Here is a 23,808-nt window from a genome sequence, read left to right on the forward strand (position 1 = left end):
TGGTGAAGCAAAGCAACAGAGAGGAAAAGGAATATTGTGGGACTGTCCTGCTTCAAGGTTGTATATGGTGAGATGTTTGGACTTATGTGCAAACATGAGAAGTACATAATTCTTTATGCCTATTTTTAAAGTATATTCTAATTTTTAAATTTTTTTATCATATTCTATAGGGACTTAAACTTCAACATATCAATACTTGATGATAAATACTTGTTCCATATTATGTTGAAGATGTTTGATATGCAGACAGATAGTGAGGTTAAGCCTAACAGCCTACGGTGTTTGATAATAGCAACAAACTTGTCTTCTGGATGGTTAACAACCTAAGTTTGCAGACCAAAATTAGAGAAAAAGGAGGGCTACAAGGAAAGCCAATATTTTGGCCCTAGCCTTCTAAGGTTAATTAAGACTCAGGACATATGAGAACTTGTACTGTAACATCATGTAACTCAGTAGTGTCCCAAAGTTTCTGATCAAGAAGATTATGGGGCCAAAGAGGAAAGTGATTGATGGTGTAGAGTGTGCCTAAGGAGAGGCACATGGAGAGAAAACATTCTCTTAGGCTTTCACAGAGAGTACATTGGCCAAGCAATGACCGTGACTCATCCACATGGCTGACACTGACAAAGGTTCTACAATCTGAGGTACAGGATCTCAGATAAATCCTGAGGGGATTTCACTGACCTTATCAGACCCAAAAGTTATACTCTTTTTGCATAGGTCCTGTTTTACCTTGGTTTTAACCACCCAGAAGAAAAGTATAAAAACGAAATATGAGAAGTAAAGCCATGCTGTTATGTTTAGCTCTGGGGGACTTAGTTCAACAATTTCTGACATTGCTAGTTAAGCGGAAGACCCAATACTATTATGGGTCACTGGACTCTTTTAGACTATTTTGCTGAGTGTACACACCTATAATATTCAAATAATGGAACTTAACAAAAAAAGGTTATACAGATGAATGTCCATTTTGTATCTGTGTATTCATAGTGGTTAAGATAGATATATAGTTACATTCCCTTAATGAATAGAATGATTTGTTGTAATGGTGTTTGTAAATAAGATATCAAGTCCGTATCTTGTACAGCAATTAATCACTAAGAAGAATGTATGCAGTGTGTTAATTATTGAAACTGTCCTACTGATATGATTTGAAACTGTCTCATTGCTATTTGTTTATCAATAAAATTATGGCAAAAAAGAAAATAATTAATATTGCCTCTCATCCAGACAGGCAGTGAGTGGCTAAATAGTGAGTGCTAGATACAGGAAATTATTTCCTTATAGATTAGATCATCAAGGGCACAAGTGAAGCATGGACAGATGAGGAAGACTAACCAGGGCATATAACCTAATGCAAAAGCAGAGGAAAAACCTCTGGGTACTCTTCATGGAATGGATTGCCCCCACTTCATGATTAGAGTTGGGAATAAGGGTGTTCACTAGTGAGGGCTACAGGGGTATGTGACAAGACAGGTATTCAAAATACCAGTAAAACTGTGCTTAGAATTGGTGTGAAAAATGGTTATAAAGTGCTTCTCAAGAATGATATGGGGATGGCCAGATAGTTCGGCGGACTAAAGCATCTGCTTAGGCAGGCATAGTGACCAGGGTTCAGTCCTTGGTGTGTTGTGCTGGCTCCTCCCCCGGGCATGCTGAGAGTGGGTATGGTGGGACTTGCCTGTAATCCCAGCACTTATGAGGCTGAAAACAGAAGGATCACTATGAGTCCAATCTGTTTAGTGAGAACCTATAGACCCTGTACTAAATACATTAAAAAAAAGAATGAGATGAACTTCTCTCTCTCCTCAGATGTCAAGCAGGATGTTGATGATGTGTATGTGTGGTTATTGCCAGCCTGAGGTAGACTGATGGTGGTCAGAATGTAGTGCACCTTGTCACAGTGTAGCAAGAAAAGGGGATTAAAAAGAATGGAAAGAAGGTAAATAAAGGAGTGCATGATAAATAGAACACAAGAATGGCATGATGCTTCAGGTAATCTTGCTAACCTTATGGAAAGAAATAGTTTAAGCTTTTCTCTCTGCTTACTGTACAGTGAAAGATAAACAGTGTCCATACTCTGGCATTTTTGCCTAGTTGGAATGGATTGCTCTTACTCCATAATTAGGGTTGGGGCTAACGTTATCCAAGAGTGACAGCTATAGTGGGAAACCAGGAATCTGACATGGAATTTACCATTTCTTGATTCTCCCAAAAGGAGTGGATTATCTCTCTGTTAGATGTGGATACTGACTACGCACTATTTTACAGCAACTCTTGACATTTTCAGGAACTCTGGACAGTTATTGAGGCTTCTTTTTTTTTTTTTTTTTTTTTTTTTTTTTTTTGTGGAACCGGGATGAACTCAGGCCCTTGCAGTTGCTGGGGAAGCACTTATTCTACTGTGCTACTTCCCCGGCCCAAACTTTAAAAAAAAATTTTTTTTTTGTATTTTTTTTAGGGAAAGGTCTACAGGATATTCAGGGTTTCACTACTGGATTGGACTCATAGTGATCCTCCTGTTTACAGCCTCCCAAGAGCTGGGATTACAGGCATGTGCTACCACGCCCAGTCTCAATTGCCATCTCATCGCGCCCCAGGGGTGGGGTCGGCAGAGCAGGCCAGGGGATTGAAACCCTGGCCCCTGTGCCTGCATGCAAGCACTTTAATCTGCTCAGCTATTTGACTGGCCCACTGATGCATTTTTGTGTAAGATTTTTACAGTAAAGCAAGTTTTCTTGCACCTAAAAATAGTGCCTGCATTTCATATTTGGTGCTAGTCTTCTTTTCCCCTCCTCCCCAACATGGGAGAATTTGACTCAGAATTAAGACAGTAAAGACAGTATGGAGAAGAAAAGCAAAATGAGGCACTATGAGCTTTCTTGCTTCTAGAATGATAGTAACTATAGGGCATTTACAGGACACCAATGGATATGGTGAGATTGGAGAAATCATAAAAGAAAATGGTTTAGAACTTTATAATTTAACCATAGAGCCATCAGTAGCCCTATTTTGCTGGTGAACAAAACCAAATGGTAATGGAATATCTGTTTACTCCCCCATGTTAAGACTATTACCTTCTGGAAATACAAAAGCATGTGCTTTGACTAATGTGCCGATTTTGGCCCCAACCCAGGCCATAGAAATGAACTTGTGAGTCCATAGAAAGATTTAATATATAATTGCTAGAGTAGAGTAGCAGGACTGCTCCTAAAATATAATGACTTTGTGACTGCTGCAACCCAATCAGTGTTAGATGTCTCTGTCATGGTGAGTAGTTAGCATATAAGCAACCTGAAGAGGTGAGGCATTTCAGAAATAATCAGGCCCAGTACCATGTCATATTTTGCATATATTGGTTTGCTTGATGTTTCACAAGTCTTGTAGGTTTGCTTCTGTTTTTGGTCTTCAATAATAATGATTTCAAATGATGTTTGATGGTTCTTTCTTTTACTTGAGACTTTTTTTTTTAATGCCTGTATTAGTACTTATCAGCTGAGTCACTGTGTTCTTCATCTCCAGAATTTATGTTGGTTTGTTTTATAATAGTTTTTAAAATTCCTGTTGAATTTCTAATTTTGTTCATGTATTATTTTCTTGATATTGTGTAATTGTCAATTTGTGTTTTTATGTTACTCACTGGACTTTTTTAATTACTTTGAATTCTTTATTAGGTAGTTCACAAATCACCATCTACAGTTTTATATAAATTTTACTTATTTATTTTTATCCATTGGTGGGCCATGTTTCCCTGGTGTTTTTGTGCTGTTAAGAGCTTATGTTGATGAGTCTGCATTTGAAGAAGCTGTCATTTTTCTCAGACATTTCAGACTGACGGTGTCAGAGCAGGCCTTTCAGTAGTCATCCTTTGCTAAGATTCCACGTCCATCAGTGGGCTGATGGGGGAATCTGTGGGCTGGAAGGCCAGTGCTTCCAAGGTTGTAGGTTGGTTGGTGAAGTTCATCCTTCTGTGGAGAGTCCCCAACACTTTGTTCTTAGCTTTTTTTCAGGTTATCTAACTGTGCTGATTATCTCAGTGTGTAAGGTGTGACTAAAATGGATTGCTCAGTTAGAGACCTGGCAGATTCAGGAAGTCAGGAGCTCATTTCGCCATTTCCCTCATAAAAATCACTATCTGAGAGTATTTTCTCTGCCTGGCACAGTGCTGTTAGGAAGGAGGGTAATGAGGGTAATAGGGGTATAGTGAAACTAATATTCTTACCCTTTTTATAACCTATTATGTTCTGCCAGTATTTTGTAACCTAATATTTGGATGCTGGAGCTCTTGTAAAGGATCTCTGTCCATTGATGGTTGATAAATCAGTGTTCCTGGTGACATGAGAGCAGGACCTCTTATTCAAACATCTCATTGATATCACTGTTGTTCATTCTTAATATCTATGTGATTTTTTTCGATTTTTCAGGGTGTGATCTTTGCTAGAACTGGTTAATACTAAAAATATTTAATAGAAACACAACCAATATATTATTTTATTTTTTATTTTTATTAATTTTATTGAGAAACGAACAGCATTGAGACTGTTTAAAAACTGATTAGTAGGAAACAACTTTGTTATTTTAAATCTAGGGAGTACATTAAAATATGTTTTCTGTCCTATTCTATTTTCTTGCTTCAGCATTTTTTTTTAAAGCAACTTGGGGCTGGGGAGATGTCTCAGTAGAATAAGTGCTTCCCTGGCAAGTGCAAGAGCCTGAGTTCAATCCCTGAGTCTGCAAACAAACAAACAAACAAAACAAAAAACAAACAAACAAAAAACCTTCACTTTTTTTAGTTTCTTTTAAGTCTTAAGTTACTGATTTTAAATCTTATGTATAAGTCAGTGAAAATCAATCATATATCTATCTACATGTGTGTATGTATCTATTTATATGCATCAACTTCTATAACTATGAATATTCATCTTAAATGAATTTAACTGTATTTCATTCACATTTTATTCCTTCATATTGTTGAATATAATTAAATAATATTATGATAGGAGAACATATACAATATGATACAAGTTCTTTGAAATTTGTATAAACTTGCTCTGTAGACCAGTATAGCATCAGTTTTGAGGCATGCACAATGTTCTTTTAAAATGAATTTAGGGGAGACCACCCACTTGGGGTCCCCCTCCTGTCCTGCTCTCAGACAGGAGCTTTCTTTCCCACAATAAGTATATTCTGCACATAACTTCTGTTGTTCCTAAAATTCATTCTTCGGTTTTAGAGAACACAAACTCATCCCACGTACTTTTCAGGTCGGGAGTTTCATTTTTCCCCTATATCATTTGGAGGTCATCCCCCTGAGATCATTTGTTCCCTATATTATTTGGAGGTCATCCACAGAGATCATTTTTCCCTCTATCATTTGGAGGTTCCCACCAAGATCATTGGACAGAGGTATGAATTTGCTCTTCTTTCATAGATTCTAGATTGGGACTTGATTAAGTAACAAATGTTTATACTTCAATTTTTGATATGTCTCTTTGCTCATCACTCGTAATTGTTCATGCTTTGCATTATATAGTTTTGTTTCATATAGTTCTGTCAAAAGTGATTATAATTGCTTATGTTTTGTCTCATATGGTTTTGTTAAAATGCTGGTCAAGATGTTGTTGGTAAATCAAAGTTAAAATATGGAAATGTAACAAGGTTATGGTATTTCTCTAATGGGACATTTTATGACTGTTTTATACTTGTATATGTTGCATTTGAATTGGTTGCTAAATATTTCTTGCTTGACTTTAGAATATAACAGTAGAGAGAGTACCATTAGTAAGCCTCCTAGTGGACTTTATGTAAAATTCTGTAAAATGGAACTTTTTAAACTTAGCTCAGACTTACAAAATCTACATGTCTGTATATGAAACACGGGACTCTTTCTGCCAACTAAATGACATTAGGCTGGCAAACATTCTTAAAGACTTGGAGGACAGGTTTCACTGGGATGGACTGGTTCTGATCCCCCTTTACATGCTAGAGGAAATGTCAGGCTTGCTCTGTTTCAGTTTCCTTTCTTTGACCTTAATCTTCATTTTCCCACCTCTTTGCACTTTCCTTTTTAGAGGCATGTAAAATTAGAAAAACTCCATAGACTGTTCCAACTCTATAGACTGTGAAGCCCTTAGAAAATGAGAATTTGTTAATGCCAAAGAAAAGGAATTCATTTTTTTAAAAAAGGACACATACCCCATCTCTGAGTGAGAAGAGACAAAGAGGAAACTATGTCTGTCCAGGAGGACACATATAAAAGCCATGTCCTGGCTTAGTGTTCTGGTCAGGTCTCTTTTGGGAGGCTAAACCTGAGACATAGTGGAGAGAATCGACTTCTGGTTGACACCAGCAGGAGCTATCTCTGAAAACAGCACACTTATGGGACCAAAATACATTTAGTGTGAGGGAGGATTTCCAACCTTTTCTCCTAGGTCTAGATCTAATTATTTAGGTGCATAAGAGCTAAGTTACAGACTTTAAAATCTTTACTGTAAAGAGCTAGGTAATCTTGTCCATGCTGTTAACTATTCCTTGTAAAAATAGTGACCACAAACAGTGGTTATTCTGCCAGCTAGTAGATGCTTCTAGAGCAGCTGCCACTCTTTGAAGCAGAGGACAGGTTTCCCCAGCCATTCTTTGGTGAATCCCCATTGAAACCAAAGGCTGATGGAATGTTGGCCAGAGATAGCTGTATTTCTTTCTGAAGACTGATGTCTGGTTAGGTGGGCCAATAGAAATTGACAGCACCTGAGGGGTCATGGCCAGGGATACTGTCTGGTGGATACCTAAAGGTGCTTGGTGGAAACTGGCTTTAACCACTGAAAGATCTCCACTTACCTATTGTACTTTTTCCTCTCTCTTTATGCTAGTAAACTAGGAATTCCACCAGAGTTTCTCAGTAGAACAACTTAATGAGTCACTCTTTCAGAAATTATGCTGAGGCAGCTAGCAATAGTTTACATTCTAAAGCAGCTATCAGGGGAATGATTTACATGTGTGCTTTACATGTTAACTAAGAGAAAGAGATTTTTGTCAGCATTAAGATGTTTTTACCAATATGTAAAATGTGATTGCTAGATGGTAAATGTAAATCTTACCTGTGAGCTCCAAAGACTTAATATAGCATAGTCCTTCTAGGAAAGGCTGCCCTGGTGACTAGATGGAAGAACACAAGTGTCTTGGAGATTTCTTGGCCCTTGGGCCCAAGGCAAAGTTCCTCCAGTCACTTGTCTCTTTTGTCTATCTCCCAAGGTGATCTCTTTTACAGTACAGCAGGAAAAGTGCTCTGCTTCCAACTCATGTCTTTATGCAGTTGTTATGCTTTCTTCTGTAGACATTACTGTCACCAGACCAATTGTGATATATTTACAAATATTCAACAAATGTAAGTGCACGATTTGCACAGTTGATGAGATTCTTGGGAGACAAAAATCTCGCACCAGTTCCAGAATGGATAGGCTGGTCAGATCTTGTCTCCCCTCTCCAAGAGCATCCACCTGCTCTGGAGTAGTCTACTCACGGAATGTCTTGAGGGAGAATCAATTAGAGGTAAGGTGGAGATGTCCAGAACTCTCTCTCTCTTTATTCCAGATTATGGGAATTTCACAGTCAAAGTTTCTTACTCCGTTAGAGTGCATCATTATGCACTAGAAGACATTTGATCCATACACACTAAAGAGCCATTTAATGTTTTTTTTCTGCATATATATGTACCCCCTAGACCAAAATGGAATTTAGAGGAAAGTATTAATTATCACAGTGTTTTACAACTAGAACAATACTGTAAAGAGCAAAATGGTTAAAAATGTCTTATGTTCAGATTTTGTTTGCATTAAGAAAGTCATTTTTATCTAGTTTTGAAATATAAATGTGAGCTACAGGAGAACCAGGCAGTTCAGGTGCCTAAGGCATTTATTATCCCAGAACCTACTCACTTTTGGAGCCTAAGGACCAGACAGTGTTAATCACAGCCCCACCCACCATCACTGAAAGTAAGGTTTCCCTTATTTACCTTTTTAAGGGGTGGGCTTTAACAGCAATAATCCAGGCTTTTACAAGACTATACCAATCCTTAGCTGAATTTAGACAAGCTCCTCAAGGACAATATCCTTTAAAGTAATAAATAGAAAATTTGGAACTTCCAGAGTTCATGTGCCTTTTTCTCTGTGACCTAAAACAGATAAAGTCAAACCTTAGATCTTTAGATGACCCTGTTAATACATTGATATCTTTAGAGGAATTACTCAGTCTTATATGCATTTTAATCTTAAACCAAGCTTTGGCTTCTAATGAAAGGCAGCATTACAAGATACTATTACATTTTGAGATAAACATGATATTGCCAATTTTAAAGAGCCAAGACATAGACAACCAGTGGAACTACCTGTTCTCACGGGACCTCAACTAATCAGACCCCTGGTGGCCTAATAGCAGACAGGTTGGTGAGTGGAAAAGACATTTTCTAATGTGTATTCTTGAAGGTCTTCAAAAGAACTAAAACCAAGGCTTCTAGTTGTTTTAAATTTTGGCTATTTACCAGGAGAAAGATGAACACCCCTCTGATTTCTTAGAATGTTTAATAGAGGAACTGGTAAAGCATACTTCCTGAGATGTTAATTCAGTAGAGGGGCAGAGGACTCTTACAGTTAAGTTTACTACTCATTCAGCTCCAGATATTAGAAAAGAGCTACAAAAGATAGATTTTTGTTTAGATAACTTGATACTGTAGTGAAAACTGCTTACTTAGTGTCCTATAATTGGAACTTGGGGAAAACCAGGGGAAAAAAAGCAAAGAGATAAAAAATGGCTGCCTTTCTTGTGGCCTCAAAACAGACCCTAAGTCTGATTCTCTGGGCTTCAGGAAGAGCTTGATGACGATGAGGTTCATCCGTTACAGCTATCAGAAGCCAGCATAAGAGGGACTGCTTTAAAAGATCTTACAAGCCACACCCTGACTGCCAAAGCAGCTACTAGAAGTGAGACTGCACTCTTGAGGCACATCCCGCAAAGCTCAGACTCAGCTTCCCAGGTGGTACAGTAGGACTGAAGGGCACAGGGCCTTCCTCCCTCTGGTCAGACTGTTATCTGTGCCTGTCATCTCCTCTAGAAGCCCTGAGTAATCATGACTTAAGAAAACCCAGCCTATTGTTGGATATTGGCACAGGTCTCATTGTCTTTCTTCAACCCTGACCTTTCTTCCAGTCATTGTACCTCTATAGAAACAAACTTCAGAAGACATCTTGCTTTAGTCTAACTGAGATACTGTAATATATATTAAGGTTGCTTACTAATCAAAATGATGCTGGGACTGATTTTTTACAAATGTAATATATATTCTTGTTCATGTACAAGGACTTAAAAGGTATTTCATGGGTTAAAACAGATCCCCAAAGACAGATAAAATCTTGTAATTGCAAAAAAAAATTGTAAAGACACTGACTACACAGTGTCCAATAGCTTTGGGACTATAGATAGATCCAGGTCTTGTATTTGTGACATAAAACTCAGAGCCACAGTGTTAAGAGAAAAAGCCTTCCGCATGTCTCTTGATGACACCCAGGGTCATATCTGAAACACTGAATGAGACATTGGTTTAATCTGAGTGCTATATATTTCATGAGGTGTGTGTAAGTTCATCTGGTTGATTTCTGATGTAACTCAGATATTTCATGTTGCTAGTAAATACAGGTGTGACCTCTTTCCACTAAAGCTAGAGGGACCTATAGCAAACTGTCAGACTCCATAAATAAAGGGGTCTAAGAGCTAGAGAAATACAATTGGTATGCCTCAAAAAAGTTTATAAATTTACCTATTAGGGCCAGGGAGAAGGCTCAGTGGAATAAGTGCTTCCCTGGCAAGCACAAGGGCCTGAATTCAATCCCTGGTTCCACCAAAAAGAAAAAATAAATAAATTTACCTGGTAGCTTAAATGTTCATGCTTTGATTATTTAGAAAATTTGTTCATTCTTAGAAGACACCCAAACCCAGGTAATCATACAAGTAAAACATTTAGCGAATATGCTTGATTGCTTTTAGATTCTTTTTACTGGGACCCACCAGATTTTGTCTACAGAGACACAACTGTCCATGGCATACAGCCCAGGTGAACTGAGTCTTCTCAGAGTTTCCTGCCTCATTACAAGGGAAGCTATCTTTGTGTTCCTTGGACAGGGCTGATTGCCCTCAAAGATGCTTCCTCTATCAATCTAATCTTATGTCAGGAAATCTACTATAAAGGAAGTTGCCCTCACATTACTTGCGCAGGGATGCCTGCAGGAGGTCTTAAAATCAAACAGTTATTATCTTGCTGCAGGTATCTGACAAAAGCTGCAGAAGTTCAAAGGGTTTGCAGGAATGAATTGGTCTCAGTTGAGGTGTTTCATAGTAGAAGGGATACCGAATGGAATTATGGACAGAAAATGAGAATAGTGATACTAGCAGCTTACAGGAATGAAGGCCAGTTGGGAAATAGGTAAAAAGTTTTGCTTCTCTGGATCCAGACAGAGAGAAGGGACATTTCAAGCACAAATGCCCAAAGCTGCTAGAGAGGGAAAAAAGAAAGTATTCATGATGGAGTCAGAGGAAGTTTCAGATTGAGGTGGTCCTGGGTCTTCCACTTTCAGCCTGAGGGAACCCATGTTAACTGTCTATATAAGGAGAAAGCATGTTAAACTTGTAGTAGATACCCATGCAGATGTCAGCAGTTACCCAGCCAGTGACCCCACTTGCAAACTGGAGAGCACGCAGTGTTTTCCCTATTTCTGGAAATTCATGTGTCCCAAGTAATAATAGATTTGGTGAGACATAAAAGGCCAGTTTGAGATAATATCCAATGGCTACAGAATATGAAGGGATTAAATCTCACTTTTAAGAGATCTCTGCTATATGTTGTATGGTAATAATAAGCTTCTCTTCTGGAAGGTTAACAACCTACGTTTGCAGGCCAAAAATTAGAGAAATAGAAGGGCTGCAAGGACAGCCAATGTTTTGACCCTAGCCTTTCAAGGTCAATGAAGACTCAGGACATAGGAGAACCTATACTATAACATCATGTATCTCAGTTGTGTGCAAAATTTTCTGACCAAGGAGATTATGGGGCCACAGAGCAACATGATCAGTGACATAGAGTGTGCCTAAGAAGAGTCACCTAGAGAGAGAAAATTCTCTCAGGCTTTCACAGAGAACAATTTGGTCAAGCAATGGCCGTGACTCGTCCACATGGCTGACACTGACAAAGGATCTACAAACTGTGGTACAGGGTTACAGAATAAATCCTGAGGGTACTTGACTGACCTTATCAAATACAAAAGTTACATGTCTTGTTATACATATCTTGCTTTATCTTGGTCTTAACCATCCAGCAGAAAAGTATAAAAACAATGTATATAAAGTAAAGCCATATTAGTATGCTGAGCTGTGAAAGGCTCAAGTCAACAACTTCTGTGGATAACCCACTACTATTGTGGACTGCTGGACTGCGTTGGATTGTTTTGCTGAATTCACACACCTATAGTATTTAGATGCCAATGGAATACCCACATCTGACAAGACTAAAGAAAAAAAGGGGATACAAAGGAAGGTCTATTTTGTATCTGTATAAGCAGAATAGTTAGGACAGATATACAGCTACTTTCACTTAATTCAATGAGAAGAAAGATTTGTAGTAATAGTGTTTGGACAGGATATCCTATCTGCATCTTGTACTATGGATAACTACTAAGAAGATAACAATATACAATGCATTAATTATTGAAACTGTCCTATTAATCAGTTTTTTTTTTCCGGAACCAGGGATTGAACTCAGGCTATTGTGCTTGCCAGGCAAGCACTTATTCTACTGAGCCATCTCCCCAGCCCCATATTAATCAGTTTTGAAACTGTCTCATTGCTATTTGCTTCTCAATAAAAAAAAGAAAAAAAAGAGATCTCTGCTAATGGACATACAAAAATTTCTGAATAGTCTTCTTATAATTACAAACATTAAAAGGTTATTACATCTCAAATCCTTCTGCTAATGTCTCAGTAGCTCTTCAGAATATAAGATGTCAAATCATTGCTGTTTACTTGGTGAAAATAATTTTGACTCTATTCATAATTAACCTGCTGATGTTATTATTTAGCCCATGCATGTTTCATAGTTTCTTTGGTTTGTCTCCTCCAGATTTAAAGCTGTCATGCCTACCCAATATGAAAATTCCTGTTGTCTATTGAGGATGTCTATTGAGGGCCTTTAGATAGAACCTCTGGAGAGTATTTCTGACTGCCAGTTTACAACTGCAACCCATTTCAGCCTGAAGAAGTCAGAGTGGTCATCACCCATGGTTCCCTCATGGCAGTTCCAGTTACTTCTTCAAAGGGGGGCATGTTGTAGACAGCTGAATTAGATAGAAATATTATATGCAGTCAGACAGGGTCAGGTTCTCAAGGAGACAATATGGAAGACAAGGTGACTTTGCAACTTGGAAGAGACAGACACTCCATATGGGCCAGACCTCAAGACAAAAGAAGAAACATACAGCTACATACTTCCCTATGGACACCAGGGATTGACATTCTAAATAGGTATCAATCACCTTGGAAGAGTCCTAATGTATCGTTCACCCAACCCCCAACAGGAAGATACCTAGTCCTGTATTCATGCCCACTTGTTACGTGACTTGCTTCCTCATTTGGTACTAGATTTAATCAATTTTACCTGAGCAATGGTGTTTGTAACCTCATTGTTGACCATAGTTTTGTCCCACCTCATGCCCACCTAAGTGAGTTCCAGTGTTCTCCACCACTTTAGATCCACCTCACTGCATGGTTTTACTCTGTAAAAGTCCCTGGAAGAGATAGCTTTCTGGGGACCCCCTGCTCTAGGATGCTGCCTGTCCCTCTATTGGACAGGAACTTCCTTTCTCCCAATAAATATATTCTCATAAAAATAAATAAAATGAATTTAGCTCCACAAATGTTGTATTTTATAAGTAAATTTTAATTTTATGCTGTTTATTGTATATATTTTAAAATTAGGCCATTAATTTGTCTCAGTAATTTCTGAATAATGGGGAGATTTTCTTATTTATTGGCACTTTTCTCACTAAGAGTCTAGGTTATATCTTTTGTATTTTGAGTATCTACTTTATGGATATATTAATATATATTTTGGGACTTTTATCTTAAAAGGTTCTTGGTATAATTGCTCTTTTTTTGAGATATGAAATTTCCTTTGTGGTAATGTTTCTTAAAGTCTATCTTATGTTATATAAGTGTAACTGCATTAATTTTTTTATTCCTTGATCCTTTCTGTTAAAATTTGCATCCTTTATTTTCTTTATGATAACTCAAAGGTGAAGTTTTTTTTAAATTTTATTTATTTATTTATGAGAGAGAGAGAGAGAGAGAGAGAGAGAGAGAGGCCAGCTCAGCCCACCAGGGGGCAGGGCTGGCTGGCATGTGGTGCTGGGGGATTGAACCGCGGTCCCTGATGCTTTCTAAACTTGTTCTAAGTAGGTGCTTTAGACCACTGAGCCATCTCTCCAGCCCAAAGGTGAAGTTTTGTTTACAAGAAATTTAGTGTTTACACCCAGAGTAAAATTTGTGGGGCCACGGATTTAGCTTAGTGACTCAGTGCCTGCCTGGCTAGTGTGAGGTCCTGAGTTCAATTCCTGGCACACCCCCTCAAATAAAGTTTTTGTCTTTTACTTGAAATATTTTATCATATATATTTAGGGTACATAGCATGGTGTTTGGCTATGTTTCTAATATTCACTTAAATGCTGGTCAATTTCAAGTATATTAGCATATTGTAACATCTGTTTATCTCTTTTTATGTGTGCATGTGTGGAAAGAGTACCTAAAACAGTAGTGGGAATACCTGTGCCACACATGCTATTGTTTTTCTTTTAAGGCAAAAAATGTTAATGTGTGAGTTGCTTTTCTAAACCAAAACCTTGGGATATAGTTTGACCCTTCGTCTTTAAAAAGTTCACCATCATTGATCTAAAATCTACTCCTATCAAATTTCTAGTATATACACAATACAATTAACTATAATCCTTATGCTACATTTTAAATATATAAATCTATTTGTACCACATATCTGCCATGTTGTGCTCTTTGTCCTAAATCTCCCCATTTTCTCACCCAATCCTCCACCTCTGATAACCACCATTGTATTCTCTCCTCTTATGTATCCCAAATTCCAAACACTGACAATTCCTAACACAGAATTTAAATTTTATCTGAGGAAAACAAAATCAAATAACCAGGTAAGTAGATTATAAGGGCCAGGCAAAGCTCCCTCACCACAACCTAGACTAGCTGAAACACTTCCTGCTCTGGGTTGACTTAGAGTTACAGGCTGAGTGCTGAACCTATGAATTTTGCCTGATGACTCATGCAAAAAACACAGTTCACAATATTTAAAGATATATACAATTAAACTGCTTGAAATTCTACTACAGTGAAATTCTTTTAATTTTTATTGTCAGGTAACCTTGGCCGAGTGCACCAGGTCTCTGAGTTTGAGTACGATCTGTACATTAGGCCGGATACCTGTAATCCACGCTTCCGAGTTTGGTTCAACTTTACAGTTGAAAATGTAAAAGAATCACAGGTAAGAAATAACAGATAGCATCTTGTAGTTTTGATAAGAAAAGCATCATTATTTTCTTTAATAATTATCAAAATGATGAGTATATTAGAATATATCCTTACAAAGCTATAGCAATGATAGAGTTTTGTTTCAAGAGATACAGAGAAATAGGTAAGACATGCTGACATTTTGTCTTAAGTACAATGTATTCCTTATTGATTTAATCATTGGCGTGATATGCTAGGCTTCCTTGAAGGACTAAAGACATTGGAAGTGACTTGTATTATGTTTATATAAGTACAGGTCTTTATATCTCTTCTTCTCTATGAGAGATAGTTCTCAGAGGCCTCAATTGTAGAAGCTTTTCTTCTGTATTGTTTACATTTTTAAGGACAACTTTATTTTACAGAATTCCTCATATTTTCTCTTGTTTTTGCTGCTGGGAAACTCAGTCTATTTTACATTTCTCTGTATTGTCTCTAGATAACTTTTTATGATTGCGTTTCTATGTACTAGTATTGCTAAAATTGTGAATACATATGTTTCTAATGCTGATTTTTCAGGTCCATTTTCAGTTAAATTTTATAATCATTTTCAAATCTTGTTTTGTGTGAAAAATTACTGATAAATAAACAGTGATGAAAGAGTAATCCTAGGAAGTCACTTATCACTCTGTATATTGAGACAATTGATCATGGAAGACTATGTGCAAACTTCACATACACTCTAATTTTATGATTTTAAATAGATGAAGCATAGTCTTGTCAAACCCAACATTTGTCTTCTTTCAGAAATATGAGAAAGAGTGAGAAGTTTATTTTCCCTTTGAGTCTATCATCAGCTGACATTTCTTTTACCTGGTTACTTGCTTCTGTTTCCCTCAGCTGTAATTTAAATCTTGTTTTAGGCAGTTCAGTGTCCGGAAATTGGAGACTCTTGAGTATTTCTCCACAAAGTGCTTTTCTTCTCATGCTGGATTTAGGAAAAGGGGTTAGGATACAGCCACATCACCTATTACCAATTGCCTTAATTCTCTACAATTCAACTGACACAAGATTGGAGGTGTGTGATAATCAAGACTGGAGCTTGGAGGCTAACTGTAATAATCCAATACAGGAGAGATCTCTTGGAATTGTTCACTAAGTAAGACTTGCATCACAATTTTAGTACTGGGAGAGAAAAAAAAGTTAAAATCTACATAAAGAGATAACTTTAGCTCCTACTTTTGTTTCTTGGTTTTACTTACCTTTCATGACAAATGTACCTTTGTCAGTTTTTCTCAAACATAAAAATATTCTCTCTCTCTCCTGACCTTATTAGAAGCCAAAGTTTACTTGTATGGATTTGCCTGTACCTAGGATCACACTTCTCATCCCACAAAACAAATAAGTCATCCTCAAAATATATTTTTTGATATCTATGTTACTGAATCTAGAGAGTGTAATACAGTAGGAGCCCTTAGCCACCTGTATTGGACTACATGTAAATGTGGGCCCTATAATGATCTTGTTCTATCATGAGGTAAACGTATGCTTTTTCATTTTTCTGTCAGTATTTCTGTGTCATATCAGTAACTTTATAGTTGTCACATACACATACTTTTAAAATAGTAATAATTATGAAGTACAATTAAATAATGTGACAGAACAGAAACTTTTTTTGAAAGCAGTTTAATTTGGCAGGATCTCTAAATTCATAAAAAAGATTAATTTTCTTCTATTTGCATTGTGTATATATATTCTTTAGCTTGACTGTTGCATCCAGGAACACACAAATGCCTAGAAAAGGGGCTGGTTACTCTTCAAATAACAGAATCATATATCCTTATTATGTCCTTTTCAAATAGAAACTTAGACCTAGTTCTGAGATTACTTAAGGTTATATTAAGTATTAATTTTTGGTCTCACTTTTCACTTTCTATAGACTCTATAAAGGTTGTCTTTTTATAGCTTATTTATTTATTTAATTGTATTATTTTGGCTGAACCATGAATTGAACTCAGACCCTTGTGCTTGGTAGACAAATGCTTATTCTACTGAGCTAGCTCCCCAGCTCCTTTATATAGCTTATACTTGTAAGGAATGCAATAAAGATGAGTTGCTTGGAGAGTTGAGGAAATGAGTTCCTTCAGTTATACTATATGACATATAGTCTTTTCATAATTTTCTCATGTTTTCCAAACTTTCTTAATTGCTCTTCTGGTTTGCTTACATAGGTGATCTTTTATTGTTTATAATGTCACAGCCACAGGGCTACAATATGCACGTTTTATGTTAATCCTAAACAATGTCTTTGGAAATCTTATCTGTCAGTTAAATGAAGTAGCAAGCTGTAAAAGGAGTTATTCTAATAAGAGAGTTGGACATGTTTTTGGATTTTTTTTTTAAATTTTAGAACTAATGTGTTTTTCTTTTGTGTCTCTGATGTCTGTCTACATATCCAGTGCTATCTTACCCTTGTTACAATTGGAAATCACAAATATGTTTATCTGGTGTCCTGGAGCTTGATGTTTTATCAGCCTTTTTCTATGGGTCACTGCCTCATCAACTGTAATCATGTTATATAGTCATGGAAATCTGTCTCAAAAAGGTATAAAGATCTGCTGGAAAGATACAGTATGTGTCTCTGGCTCACAGGATATTTGTTTTCATGGTTGTGTACATGGAAGAGAATGGTTTTACTATTAGTTTGACTTGTGAGGTCTGTCTAAATAATGTCTCTTCCTATTATCTTCTTTCTTCTCAATTTCCGTTAAAATAGGATCTGCATAAATGTAATCTAGTAAAAAAAATTACGGCTTAATACTAGCAGACAAAAAATATTAGTTATTGAATACTGAGTCCGTTAAATGAATGTTAAAAATTGAAGCACAGGTTTTAGCTTTGGCATTATTTTCCTTCATACTTCTAGGAAGTGATCAAAGCTTAGAGTATCTAGTACTGTATCCCAAGACTGATACATTAACCCTTTAAAAAGTTGTTAAAAAGTATATTTGTGTTGATGAAAACTAAACATTCTGATACATTTACAAAGAAGTAATTTTCTCTCTGAAAAGCTGATATTAAAAATTCCTATGTGGAAATTTATTGTTGATGCAACCAGAATATTGGTGTGGCATGAAAGTAAATATTTCTATTTAAATACTTATGACAAAATTTTAGCCAATAAGAGTAAGTTGGTATGCATAGACTATTTAAACTGCTTTTTCCTTTATATTCTTTATATTTCTTAGAATCTATCTTTCTCCTTTTTGCTTATGAAAGTAGACAGTGCTCGATGTAGTAAATTTGGAAAATATAGGTAATTATTAGAAGCAGACAACAAAATGCACACATATATTTACGTCTTATAAGCAGGAAATAAAGGCTATTAATTTTGGTCTATTTATTTCTAGGGTTATATTTTTTCTGTTTTATTTCTGAGGCATAATTGGGTATATGTAACTTGCTTCTAAAGAACATGTCATGGCTTTATCTTGATGCTCCCCCTAAAGCCTCTTGCACTCATAGCTAAGTATTTTAGAAATGATAGGATCATGGGTGAGTGATACTGGATCAGCCCACTGACTGGTTTAGAATAATTTGGGTGAAGATGATGGGTCTATTGAAGAGGAAAGGCTAAACCTGGGTGTGAGTGGTACCAATCAATAGGTTTGTAGCCTGGCTAGAATCAAATGCAAAAGCAGAAGGAAGTAGCACTACCTTCTGCTTAATTTACCATGAACTGTTTTTCCTCTGTTGTGCCTCTGTGCCATGCCCATGCCACCCTACCTTGGAGCCACCTGACTATAGAATGAAACCCATACAGGCTTGTCAGCTAAAATAAACTTTTCTTTGTGTACTTTGTGGTGATTGGATATTTTGTCTCAGAAATGATAAAGTAAATAAGACAACCTAAAAATCATCACAAGCAATTTTATCTCACTGAAAACTTATTGACATGATTGTCCAACAGGAATTTATTAGATCACTTACTTATTCTTAGCATAAAGTTGATTTCCTATTGTATATTGTTGTGATAACATTGTAATGAACACCTTTAGGAAGTGTTACCCTGTTTCATTTTGCTTCCTTTGACAAATCATATGAGGGGAGCTGATGAACAAAAGATATATATATATATATATATATATATATATATATATATATATATATGATAAAGACCCTTTATGCATGTTTCTAAAGAGTTGCCCAAAATTTACCCCTTGCTTGAATCATTTTATGAATTTAGATGTTTATGTATTCCAAGGTAAAATGTTTTCTTCCCTCTCATTGTCTTTAAAATTTCCCACAAATAAATTACGATGTTGTATATCAGGTTTCTATACATAAAAAAGACTAATTTATTTTTAGCAATGACATGAAACAATAAAATAGATTCATTTAATATTTTGGCCTTTTCTGAGTATATCAATCCTGTTTTACCTAGGTATGGCAACAGACCATCCTCTGAGTTATGAAAATGAGAATGATGAAGTATTTCTTAGCCAGTGTGGTGGCGTACATTGCTAGTTCCAAGTATTTGAAAGGCAGAGGCAGAAACATCTTTAGCCTGCGAGATCAGTTCCTGCCTGAGCAATGTAGTGAGATCTTGTCTCTTTTTAAAAGTATGTCCTGAATTACTATAAGCAGTAATGTAGTTTAAACACACACACACACACACACACACACACACACACACACACACACGAGCACACGCTGTTATATGTGTTTAATTTTAACTGCAAAATTGTACTTTTAGAAAACTACTACTGTCTCTACTTTGGCTTTGCTCCTTATCCCCTTCTTTTTGCTGCTCCTCCTCCTTTCAAAATCTGCTCTTATCACCAGTGTAATAAAAATACAAGGGCCAGCCAAATAGCTCAGTGGATTAAAGTGCCTGCAAGCAGGCACAGGGGCCATGGGCTCAATTCCCCTGCCTGCTGTGCTGGGCCCCACCTTCCGGGTGTGCTGAGAGGGCAATTGAGACTGGGCGTGGTGGCCTGCTCCTGTAATCCCAGCTCTTGGGAGGCTGTAAACAGGCGGATCACTGAGTCTGATCTAGCACTGAGACCCTGAACACCCTGTAGACCCTTCCCTAAAATAAAAAAAGAAAGAAAGAAAGAAAGAAAGAAAGAAAGAAAGAAAGAAAGAAAGAAAGGAAAGAAAGAGAAAAATACAGTGGCTTCTTTTTTTTTTTTATTAGACACAGCTGTGTCTACCGGTTTTGATTAACCACTAACAAATTCTGTGATCTTGGGAAAGTTACTGATCTCTTTATACTAGCAATTTCTATATGTTTTCAATAAGGCTACTTGTATTTAATAAGGGTGAAAGCTGATAGTTGTACTTACTAAGACATTAAGATTCACATATGGTAATGCATATAAAATATTAAAGCTAGTGCTTGCTAAATACAAATATTTAGTAAATGTTTGCTATTAGTATTGCTATGATTGTAATACTCCTAGAAAATAGAGCAGAAGACTAGGTGTAGTGGTGCACACCTGTAATCCCAGCACTTGGGAAGCTGAAAACAGGAGGATCACTATGATTCCAATCTATGTAGTGAGACCCTGTAGACCCTGTACCAAATACATTAAAAAAAAGAAAATAGAACAGAGATTCTCATTTTTTGTGTTGTATAATTTATTACAGTAATAGTCAACATTTACTGAAGTTTTATGTTATAGCAGTTACTCTAAATAATTTACATTAATTAGTTAACTTAATCCTTAATCCTTTGTGATAAGTACCAAATACATTAAAAAATACATTAAAAATGTATTGTACCAAATACATTAAAAAAGAAAATAGAACAGAGATTCTCATTTTCTGTGTTGTATAATTTATTACAGTAATAGTCAACATTTACTGAAGTTTTATGTTATAGCAATTACTCTAAATAATTTACATTAATTAGTTAACTTAATCCTCAATCCTTTGTGATAAGTACTATTAGTACCACCTAGCCTATATTACAGATGAAGATATTGAGGAATAGAAGGAATGGATAGCTTGCTGAAGGTCACATAATTAATAAGTATTATATCTAAGATTTGTACTCAGTTAGTCACTGTTAGAAATTTTCATTATATAAAATTTGGGAAATATATGTTTAATACTGAGAGTAGGAAACAAAAACAAAAGCAACAGCATTTTCAAAATCATACTCTTTTTTTTTTTTTTTTTTGGTATTTTAAGGGAAGGGTCTACATGGTGTTCAGGGTTTCACTACTAGATCGGATGCGTAGTGATCTGCCTGTTTATATCCTCCCAAGGGCTGAGATTACAGGCATGCACCACCATGCCCATGCTCAAAATCATACTCTTAATACTTAGAATTTCTATGAAATTTTTGACATTTATTTTTGAGGTTTTTGTATAACTTTGAAATAAATTGTTTTGTGTTTTTAGAGACTATTGTCTTAATCTCTATTTCCTACAGCTTTTAAAAATGTTATCCACAGAAGCAAAAAACTAAAATTTAGTACCTAACCACACTAAAAGCCATCAAATCTAGAACGAGAAAGGAACTTCTTTACCTAATAAGAAATTTTTCCCCAAAATCAAGATCAGCCATCAAAGACAGTGGTTAAACTTCAGAAAGAATTCACTTTAAAATTGGAGAAGAAAAGGAGGACTTATCTATATACTGTTCACATTTATATGGATATCTTTATTAAAACAGCATAAGAAGAACAAGAAATAACTGGTAATGATTATAAAAATGGAGATAGTTGTAATTTTTTTAAGTAGCATGATTGTCTTAAAAAATCTACAGGTAAATTATTAGAACTAAAAAAAGTTAGCAGGGTTAAAGAGTATAATATCAATATGTATATTAAGATTTTCATGTTTTTCCCCAAAATGATAAACTAACCCCAGCTTCACAAATGATGGTATTAGGAGATGGGGATTTGGCAAGGGGTGATAAAATCATGGGACAGAGCCCCCCTAAATAATTGTAGCCCTTGAGAAAACAGGCCATTTCCTTTTTCCATTATGTCAGAACACATTGAAAGTTGGCATTTATGAATCAGGAAAGAGACCCTTAGCAGATTTACAATCTTTTCATTTCCTGATTTTGGACTTCTCAGCATCCACTATTATGGGAAATAAATACTCGCTGTTTGTATGCTTTCCTCTATATAACATTTTATTGTGGCACATTGAACAGATTAACACAATATATAATTTACGAATTTAGTAACTTAGTATTAGCAATAATAAACATTATAATAAGAAAAATATTCCATGTAGGTTGGAAATCAAAACAGGATAGCTAAGAGTAATGGGTATATGTGATCTTCATGGGAAAATGTATCAAATATTGTTATCAGTATATAATACTTGAGACAGAAAAGATATGATTGTGCTTGAGGATTTTGCATTTTATGTATGTGGTTGGGAACAAAGTGGAAGGCGTTATAAGTAAATAAGTAGTATATGAGAAGGTGATGATTGCTAAGGAAAGACAGTAGACACACATGAGAGGGGTGTAGAGGAGAACAGATTACACTCTCAATTGTAGGCCTTATTAAAAAAGTTGTGATCAAAGACAAACACGATAAGAATATTTTCCATTTAAATATCTGGTAGAAACTTTCTACAAAGGAGAAGAGCCGAAACCCAGCCATCACCTCCAGTTGGGAATATTCCAGGCTTTTTGGAGGTACAGTAAAGAAGTCAATATTATTAGAGCTAAGTGAGCAAGGCAGAAAATAGTAGAAAATATGATCAAAGAAGTATGTGAAAGAGCAGAGGTGAGTGTGGATTACAGCAATGATTTTATTGGATCAGATTTGTCATTGTATGGACACTGTCTTTTACTCTGAGAAACAAAAATTGCTTTAACCTGGTAATCATATGATATGCCATATCATAAAATTTTTCTGGTTTCCTTGTTGAGAGTAGAATCTAAAGATAATGCAGCCCTAAGTTCATAACAAGGAAACAGCAGAAGGAGGCTTTTATAGTAATTTAAGCGAGAGAAGATAGTAACTTTAACCATTGTGATAGCAGTTTAAGTGGTGAGAAGTGGTTAAAGATATAGCCGAGGGATCTCCTGATGTATTTTGTATAGATACACAATGAAGAAATTTATAAGATGACTTTAGACATTTTACATATGTATTTGGAAGGGTAATCCTATGTTATTTTCAAAGATAAGGAAAGTTGCTAGAAGAGTAAATTTTGCAGGAAAAATGAAAATTTAATTTTAGGAAGGTTATATATGAAATACTTATCTGATATTTAAATCAACTGCTGCATAGGTAGTTGCATGCATGAGTCCAGAGAATGAGAGAGAAGTCAGGATTGGATATAACACATTTGGAAATTGTTGGAATATAGACAGTATTTAAACAAAACCCAAAATTATATCACCATAAAATGAAGTATTTATAAATAATGAGGACCCAGAAAGAAGCCCAAAGATTTTCTGACCAAGGAAATAGCAATTGAAATGAAGAAAAGCCAGATTGTTAGTAGAAAGAAATCTAAGACCTTGCATTATCCTGAAAGGCAAGTAAAATTTTTTTGAAGGAAGAGTGAGGAATAGAGTGGATTCCCACTGAAATTCATAGGCATTACACCCCTAGGATGCCTACAAACTGTGGAGCACTGGGAATTTCAGATATGGTCAGAAAAATGCCTATAGATACCTGTTTGTCATTTAAGCCTTAAACATGCCATGTCCCCAGCAGTTTGAAGTTTGCTTCCAAGGGGAACAAAGAAATAGATGGAAGCTTATAGAGGAAGTAGGGACAAAGAAAAACACGATTAGATGGCAGAAACAGCATGCTTATGTCATGATTGAAAAGACATACTGCATAGCAAATGATGGAGAATGAATGGAATAATTTTTGGAACGATGCTTTTAAGTTTTAAGAGAAGGTAGCTCATAAATTGAGAGACTGACCTTAGACTGTCCACACATAAATAGTATAGCATAGCAATACTTTGGATAAAGGAGAAAGTTGCAGCAGATACTTTACTAGGGAATGGAGAGATATAGTGGAAGGAACCTGTAAAGATTTTCTTTTTGCTGCAGTTTTTAATTCTTTCAGTGAAATGGGAGACAAGGTCATCAGGTGAGGTTGATGGGAATAGGTTGTGGACTATAAATATTCTGTGCCAGAATATTTTTCAAAGAGTGAATGAACTATAGTGAAATAAAAGATTTATGGGCAATAATGTAATATTCAGATCTACAGACACAATTTAAAGACATAAAAATAATGTGAGCAA

General features: G+C 36.0%; 1 protein-coding gene across 1 annotated transcript in view; it reads left to right on the forward strand.

Annotated features, from left to right (window-relative positions):
- The window catches only part of Agbl4 (ATP/GTP binding protein like 4), a 1,571,060-nt gene that overhangs the window by 317,213 nt on the left and 1,230,039 nt on the right, over positions 1 to 23,808 (forward strand). The window contains exon 3 of the mRNA XM_012516469.1: positions 14,475 to 14,599. Within this exon, the coding sequence (XP_012371923.1) occupies positions 14,475 to 14,599 (125 nt within the window). The remainder of the gene's footprint in view (positions 1 to 14,474; positions 14,600 to 23,808) is intronic.

The sequence above is a fragment of the Octodon degus genome, unplaced genomic scaffold, assembly GCF_000260255.1.
Source record: "Octodon degus isolate 3935 unplaced genomic scaffold, OctDeg1.0 scaffold00107, whole genome shotgun sequence".
NCBI classification, from domain to species: Eukaryota; Metazoa; Chordata; class Mammalia; order Rodentia; family Octodontidae; genus Octodon; species Octodon degus.